This window comes from Lontra canadensis, unplaced genomic scaffold, assembly GCF_010015895.1.
Source record: "Lontra canadensis isolate GAN:19392208 unplaced genomic scaffold, GSC_riverotter_1.0 scaffold19, whole genome shotgun sequence".
NCBI classification, from domain to species: domain Eukaryota; kingdom Metazoa; phylum Chordata; class Mammalia; order Carnivora; family Mustelidae; genus Lontra; species Lontra canadensis.
Genome location: NW_022631013.1, coordinates 11,784,959 through 11,793,788, shown reverse-complemented (window position 1 = coordinate 11,793,788; position 8,830 = coordinate 11,784,959). Strand labels below are relative to the sequence as shown.

At 42.7% G+C, this 8,830-nt stretch overlaps 1 protein-coding gene across 1 annotated transcript; it reads left to right on the top strand.

Annotated features, from left to right (window-relative positions):
- The first annotated feature begins 3,642 nt into the window (after positions 1-3,642).
- On the top strand, positions 3,643-4,599 carry LOC116869523 (olfactory receptor 13C7). Its single transcript, XM_032860861.1, has one exon. The coding sequence runs from the start codon at positions 3,643-3,645 to the stop codon at positions 4,597-4,599; it is 957 nt and encodes a 318-aa protein (XP_032716752.1).
- The last annotated feature ends 4,231 nt before the right edge of the window (positions 4,600-8,830 follow it).

Genomic DNA, 8,830 nt, shown 5'->3' with positions numbered 1-8,830 from the left:
AAATTATTTCAAAACTTAGTAGCTTAGAAGAGCATATGTGTATTATTTCATAGTTTCTGTAGGTCAAAAATATGAACACAGATTAGCTGGGTCTTCTGCTTCAGGGTCTTTCACAAGACTGCAGTCAAGATGTTGGCTAGGGCTGGGATCTGTTCTGGAGGTTTCACTTGGGGTTGAGAGAAGAGCTTTATCTCTAAGCCCATTTACATGGTGGTTGGCCATGTAACTTGAAGGTATTTGGTCTGAGGACCTCAGTTCTACACTGCCTGTTGGCCAGAGACTTCCCTCAGTTCCTTGCCACACAGGGCTCTCCAATATGACAGTTTGTTTCATCAAACCCAGAAAGACAGTGTAGCCTTTTGGTCAGAAGCAAACCACTAAAGAGAAAGGGATCACACAAGGCCATGAATAACAGTAGGCAAGAATCAGCAAAGGGAATTCCAAAGGTTGCAACCACATTCCAGGTTCCATAAGCATAGAATATCTTCCCTGGGCTTTTTCTATACCACCTGTTCCATGATGCTTTTCAAACACATGACTTGTTAAGGCTATGGAAGAAATACTCAAGCTGAAGACCTGCCAAGGTCTGTCGCCAGGATAGTTTTCCCTTTCCCCCACCTCTTTCCTATCTCTTCGTGTGTAAATTCTCCCCCAATGTTCAAGTCCTGGCCAGAAATCTCCTGCTCCTTAAAGACTCCTCAGGGCTGTAGATGGAAGTTCCCCCCAAGTGTCCATAGCCATGCCTTGAGCAATTGACTTAGAAGCACTGTGCCCACAGTTGCTGGTTCTGTAATACCACGAAGATAGAATTCTTGTAAATAATTCATATCTCTCTGGCTCCTCTTCTCAAGAATATTAAGCATTTTGAAGTTTGTAGAAATTCAAGCAGGGCATGGAAAAACTTCTCTTGATGTCCTTCAGTGGGTTAAGAATGGAAAGTTCCAGCAAGAATGAAGGGAAGAGAAAAAGAAGACTTCTTAGAGTGTTTTCAGCATGATTAGATCCTGGGGATTTTATCCCAGAAGTATAAAAAGTTTTCTTACTTTGTATGATTGCATTTCCAAACTTTTAATCACGTCAGGGAGCACAACAGTCCCAATTACTGCACTGATTTCAAGTTGCCTTCTGGTTGTTCCTTTGGAGATTTTGCCTACAATACACTATCAAGACAAGTGGGAGGAACTGGTTTTCACCCCTTCTTTAAATCAGAGGTGGGCATCTCAGCCTGGGCCTTTCAAACTATTGTTATTATTTCTGGCCCATGCACTATTCCCAAACTGTAGGGACACTTTCCCAGTAGGTTCCTTTTTAAAAAGATTTTATTTATTTATTTGACAGAGAGAGACACAGCAAGAGAGGGTATACAAGCAGGAGGAGTGAGAGAGGGAGAAACAGGCTTCCCCCTGAGTGGGGTGCCCAATGCAGCACTCAATCACCTGAGCCAAAGGCAGACACTTAATGACTGAACCACCCAGGCACCCCTCTCAGTAGGTTCTGATAAAGGTAAGTGAGAGTCCTTATCAGAGTGATCCTCAACCTTTTATTAACATAGTAAAATTTCCAGCTTCTGACTTGATTTTTCAAAGGGGTTGCGACTTGACAAGGGAAGAGATAAAGCAATTTCAGTAGTCTTACAAAGACCGAGGGCAACACAAACCACTTCTTCCTGCATCAGAAAAACCTAGGTGGCAAGAAGCCTATGAAACTTTTCAGTCTCATTTAATGGACTCATCTAACTTTAGAGACACCCTCAGAAATGAGATGGGCCCATGGTTTCAGAGCCCCTTCTTGTATAACTCCAGGGAGCATCATTCACATAGTAGCCATGGAAAGGCTTGAGTTGTCCCAGAGTTAGGCTCCAGAGGGCGCCATTTAAATTGCCTGCAGTGCCTTGAAGGAGCCTCATTGGCTGAGTAGCCCAGACTTTCCCAACCCTCCTTCCCCACTTCAACAAGAGCAGCTCTGCTTTATGTTTGAGGGTTCTAAATTCAAGAAAATGAAAGTTCTTTCCTAAAAAAAAAAATAATAATTCTCTTTCCTAGATAGTTTGAACATCTTTGATCTCTTATAGTCCCAATACAGAATAGGGTAAGCTGAGGATGTAAGAGAGGGAAGGAAGTACAGAAGTCTACACAGCAGGTTAGGAGGTTAAAAAGAATACAGTCTAAATCTTTGCCTTACAGACCTGATCACTTTCCACAGATTCAAGCAGTTCCAGAAGGAAGCTGACTATCATCATATGAGTAAGGAACTCTTAGAAAGTCCCCTGCTTGGTTCAATGTGAAGAAACATTTTCTAATATGCTAGCACTCTGCAAATAATGCAGTATGCTGTTTGGGAATATAGTGAGCTCTTTGTTTTTAAAAGATACCAACTGAAACTGCACTGAACTGAAACTGAAAGCCTTGCATCAGTGCAGTGCAGAAAATGACCTAGAATGGGAGAGAGGGTTGGACTAGATTACTTGGGGAGCATAATCAGTGACAGAATACTAGAATACTAGAATACTATGTCACCTAGGTGACATACCTAGCAGCTGAGTCAAAAGGCTCAAGGACTACTAATGTTCATTGATTCCTATAAGGATGCTCATCCAGAGGGAGGGTGACCCAGTAAAATAAGAAAAAAAGCACTGCTTTAGTTATCTAAGAGAATTAGATTTCCAGAAGCTGTGATCCACTGTGCATTTTTAGAGCCAGTCCTCTATTTTCGTGGAACATCAGGTTCAAACTATTTGGGGCATACCAGCATTTCCAGAGCATGAAGTTACTCTAGAGAACCCCTCACACCAAACACACACTACCTCCCTTTCCACCTCTGCATGCCCAGCCTCTTTTTGTCCTTGAAAGCCCAGCTGGATTCCATATCATCAAAGGAGTCTTCCATAACTCTAGTCCCATCAATACCCTGGATACCCTTTCAGATACTTTAGCCTCTCTTGAATCCTTCTGCTTCCCTTTCCTGCTAAGTTGTGAGTATACTTAAGTCTGGTCTTTGGGGCACCCCTGTTTCTCATAGGAACTGTCATCCCCACATACTAGGTGATCAACAAATATTTTAGTGGAAAGATGGTCAGACACTATTGGATGAATGGATGGGTGGATGGGTGGATGGGTGGATGGATGGAAATACAGATGGATGGAAAGCCCTGGAGCAGGTGGGACCCATGAGAAAGGAAATCTTGGGAACAACAGGAATATGTTTTCTCTTAGAATTTTCTGGAGAGAAGAAAGAAAATATGCAGTCACAACTAATCATTTCACTAGTAAATGGCATGAAGTTGGAGAACATGAAGGAAACGTAAAGTCACTTTTCTGATTGAAGTTGAATGAGATGAATTGCCATATGGACATAGAACTATAAAAATGAATGTGTTATATGTCTTATCCCTGATCAAATGTATTAAATTATCAGAATCATCATTTTAAATATTACAAATTTGAAGTCCTATGGCTCCAAAATAATTTCTGATTTTATTGCTTCTTTTTCTTGGAAGAAATAGAAACTGTGGACTTTCAAGACTATTTCCTAATCACTCAGCCTAACCAGAGCTCCAGACCAGATGCCCTGGACCTAAGCAAGGCAAAGAATATTGAGTTTGGATCTCTGAGTGGTTTCCTCTGTTGAAAGAGGAGACATGTCATGGAAAATGCCAACCAGACTGTCTCTGTGACAGAATTTATTCTCCTGGGCCTCTCAGCCCACCCAAAACTGGAGAAAACGTTCTTTGTGCTCATCCTCCTGATGTACCTGGTCATCCTGCTGGGCAATGGGATCCTCATCCTGGTGACTGCCCTTGACTCCCGTCTGCACACGCCCATGTACTTCTTCCTGGGGAACCTCTCCTTCCTGGACATCTGCTACACAACCTCCTCAGTGCCCCTCATTCTCGACAGCTTCCTGACCCCCAGGAAAACCGTCTCCTTCTCAGCCTGTGTCGTGCAGATGTTTCTCTCTTTTGCCATGGGAGCCACAGAGTGTGTGCTTCTGGGCATGATGGCATTTGATCGCTATGTGGCCATCTGTAACCCCCTCAGGTACCCCGTGGTCATGAGCAAGGCTGCCTATGTGCCCATGGCAGCTGGCTCCTGGGCAGCTGGAAGTGCTGCCTCTATGGTTCAAACATCCCTTGCAATGAGGCTTCCCTTCTGTGGGAACATCATCAACCATTTTACCTGTGAGATCCTGGCTGTCCTGAAGTTGGCCTGTGCTGACATCTCCACCAATGTGATTAGTATGGGAGTGACAAATGTGATTTTTCTGGGGGTCCCAGTTCTGTTCATCTTTGTCTCCTATATCTTCATCCTTGCCACCATCCTGAGGATCCCCTCAGCTGAGGGGAGGAGAAAGGCCTTCTCCACCTGCTCAGCCCATCTTGTAGTGGTGGTCGTCTTCTATGGGACCATCCTCTTCATGTATGGGAAGCCCAAATCCAGGGACCCCTTGGGGGCAGACAAGCAGGATATTTCAGACAAGCTCACCTCCCTCTTCTATGGGGTGGTGACCCCCATGCTCAACCCCATCATCTACAGCCTGAGGAACAAGGATGTGAAGGCTGCTGTGAGGAACCTGGTGAGTCAGAAATGCTTTACTCAGTGATATCTGGAGGACAAATATCCCTGTAGTTCTGTGATCGTGGCTCTCACATCCATGAATCTCCAAAGAATGTATCCCCATAGAAGAGATATGTGAAGAATGATCACCAGAAAATAGAATTACATACATAATGGAGAACTTTGGCTATTACTGGACCCAAGTTGTAAAAATGATGAAACTTAAAACCTGGGAGGGTGGAACTTGAGGGGATCAAATAGGTGCTACTAAAAAAACAAGTAGTGATTTTCTGGTTCCCTTCCGGGCATATCTGAATTCAACCTTGTGAGCAGTTGTTTCACTGTTTTGGGAAAAACAGCTTAGTGTTCTTTTGAGTTACATGAAGATCCAAGATCCTTCTGTGCAAAGAAGGCATGGAAGGCAGTGTGGGGCAAAACCTCATGACACAACAATACCAAAAACTGTCTGCATTGGAGATAAAATGGCATCTTTCAATGTTGTTTTTCTTAGCGGCAGGTCTGAGACTGGAGATGAGAATGAAGTTGGCCCTTTCCTTCCTCTGAGACTCAGAGGAATTGGGATCATGTAGATTCCATGTAGAGTATTTCCTTTGAGGGCAAGTAAGCCAGATCCTACAAATGCATGTGGAGGATCTTAGCCCAGGAGCACTCATAGCTGGTATCTGGGTTTAAACTTCATTTTCCTGCCCTCAGTAAGTCTTGCATATTAGGTACACAGTCTGGCCCTATAGTCTGGAGAGTTAGAGGATGGATCTATGGGGGAGAGCAGAGCAGGAGCACCATGGGACCAGAAGAAGATGGGGCAAGGTGACTGACTGAAGAGTAGTTAAATGATAAAACCAAAAGGCAGAACCAGTTCACTGAACACCTAGGAAGGGGTCCAGAAGTGTAATGTGTGAGGATCTCAGTCACTAGAGACACCAAAGTGACAAGGATTCCGTGAGGGACTGAACTCTGAATGTCTCTTTTTCCTTGAGATAACTGGAGGTCTATATTTTCCTGAGAATCAAAATTTCCTGATGAAAACAAATGCTCCCTACTTGTCTTGCTTGGGTGTGCTAGGCTTCTCCTGTCTGAGACATAGCCAGCTACCCCCTTCAGCCCTACAGCACTTTCCTGTCCACACTGGGCAGAAACGTGGTCATGGGTCACTGCCTGTGTGGGCCCTTAAATAGTCTCTCTGTCTATTCCTGTCTCACCATTTCAAACCCAGTATTTTCTGTCCCATTCTGGTGTGAATTTTCCTTTCCCTGTTGAGCACAGAGTCCAACTATGTCTTTCTTAGCTCACTAAAGAGAGGATGACATTGATTCAGGATCAATTCAATCCTTTATAAGTCAAGAACTGACTGAAAAATGAAACATACTTGCAGGGCAAAATTCCTTTTCAACATACTTCATTTTACTAGTTTTGACTTAGAGAACTATAACTAATTTCCACCCAGATCTTTCTATAGGACTCTCTACAGGACTCCTTCAGCTGATGAAAGCGTTACCCTCAGAAAGCCTTCAGTTGTCATTTTTTATCAGGAATTAGCTAAAGAGTGCTCTTAGCTGAAGAGAGCTGATTCCCCCAAGTCATGCCCCCTTCCTTAGGGTAGCCCATATCCAGTGATTGACTGATGAAGAGATATAAACATCTTGCCCCTACTCAGGATGCTTCTGAAGGGTGACCCTACTGCCAGAGTTCCCCATGAGGTTAACTATGGCCTTTGTTGAGACTACATCACAGGCCAACTCCTTCCTCTGCCCAATCCTGCTTTCTCATCCTCCCTTCCAGTGTTGATCCCAAGAGCACTCCCTAATAATCATTATGTACCACAATCTCCACACCAGTCTGCCTCCTGCCAAATTCAAACTGTGACATCATGCAAATTCCACTGTTCACATGATGCATATATTATCTTTTCAGAATCCAAGAACACTGGCAATCCTCACAAAAATCATGTACAATACTTGTGTTAGCATAAGAAGCTTTGAAACCAGATTTTGATTAGGTTCCAGTTCCCCTATTTATCAACTTACCTTGAAGTTTGTTTTATATTGTAGTTAACTTCTCTGAAATCTGCCTACCACCTCCTTAGTTCAGTGTTTCCCATTCCCATTTTTTACCAAGAACCACATAGAGAATAATGGGATTTGTATGGCACCTTGGGGTAGGTAGAGGGTGAAGGCAATTCACCTGAGGGATTAGGTCACAACATGTCCTGCTTAATGACCCCAGGGGGATTCTAAGCTTGGCATATCTGGACCCTGTAGCAAACTAACTAGAAAGTTCTGCCAGAGGCGAGATGTTTCCTCCTTAGGAACTGATGAGAAGGTAGTGCCCTTTCCCCTGGGCACAGGTGATTGGACTATTGACCAAAACAGAGCTAATCATATTTTCTCTCCAAGGAGTATGAATGTGGATATAGAGACCCTTGTTAGTTGGCATAGGGCTCTTGAGCTGAGGGACCACATAAATGTAGGACTAATGTAGCCATGTGCCTTGCAAGAAGGAGAAACCTGGTCTGCAGAGAAATGACAAATCAAACGCTCAAAGAGAACTGTACAACACATCACCCAAGATATGGAGAATTTCTCTTTCATTTTACGGAAAAATTTAAGTCTACAGAAAAGTAGAGAAGATAATACAATGAATCCTTAGGTATTCATGCCCCCAGATTCAACAACGAGCTATTCATGACCAACCCTCTTCATCTATAACTCCAAGGATTATTTCTCCCTTTCCTGAATTATTTTGAAACAAATCCCAGATACTTGTAGCATATCATGCTTAAATATTTCTGTATTTACCTCTAAAAATTATTAGTATTCTTGTAAAATATAAAGAAATTACCATTATCATACCTAAAACTCACACTAATTCTTTGAAATCATCAATTATCCAGCATTTTATATATCCCCAAATGTTTTTAAAATGCTATAATTTTTTCAATTTGTTTATATGAGCCAAATCCAAATAAGACTACACATTATGATTAGTGTATTTTACTCTGCAGTTTCCTTTCTTCTCTCCCATTTCCAACCTGTTCTCCGCCCCCAATTCCTTAATATCCTAGAGCAGCTTCCATAGCTCAGAGAAACATTTTACTTACTAGGCCACTGGTTTAGTCTGTCATTCTAGTCATTTAGTCTGTCATTTATTCTGTCATTCAAGAATAGCCAGATGCAAGAGATGCATAGGGCAAGGTATGGGTAAGGGTGCAGAATTTCCATGCTCTCTCCACTCTCCCCCATAATCACTGTTCACCAACCCCTGAATGGGCTCTCTTAAGGCCTTGGAGCTTGAGGTATCCCAAGTCCACCAAACAACAAACCTTTTTGTTTTTTTGGGAAGATTCACTACATAGGCACAATTGACTAAAGCATTGACCGTTAGTGGTTGTTTCAATCTCTAGTTCCTTTCCCTGCCGTGGAAACTGGGGATGGGGATGGGGATGGAGGTGGTGGGACTGAAAGTTCCAACAGTCTATTTAAGGTTGGTCCCCCTGGCAAACAGCCTCCATTTTTACTTGCTTTCCAAAAGTCACTTCATTAATGTAAATCCTGCTGTGGTTGAAAGGGGCTTGTAATGAATAACAAGACACCATTTCACCTTTATGGCTCTGAAGTGTTTCTCAGGGACTGAGGACAAGAGACTACACATTATAACAAAGGTGCTCCATTGCTCTTGCTCAGGAAATTCCAAGGGTTTTGGGAGCTGTGAACCATGAATCTTTGACAAAAACCAAATATATATGAGAAATATATTTTCATCATCTGAATGAACAAATACATACCTCTTATTTGTTACAGTATTATGTGTAGTACACATTACTACAATCTACTGATTATAGTTCTATAGTGTCTTGTCCCTATATTTCCTATAAATTGATGACTAGGTCCAGATATTTGAGAGGTTTTTGTTTAGTGTGGTTATGAGCTCATGGCTCCTGAGATCTTCTGATATGACCCTAGTATCTTTTTTTTTTTTAAAGATTTTATTTATTTATTTGACAGACAGAGATCACAAGTAGGCAGAGAGGCAGGCAGAGAGAGAGAGGGAAGCAGGCTTCCTTCTGAGCAGAGAGCCCAATGAGGGGTTCGATCCCAGGACCCTGGGATCATGACCTGATCTGAAGGCAGAGGCTTTAACCCACTGAGCCACCCAGGTGCCCCGACCCTAGTATCTTCGATGGCTTCTTTTCTTTCTGGTATGTCAAGATATTATAGGCTCAACATTCACTGTTCCTTTCAAGACATGGAAATAATCAT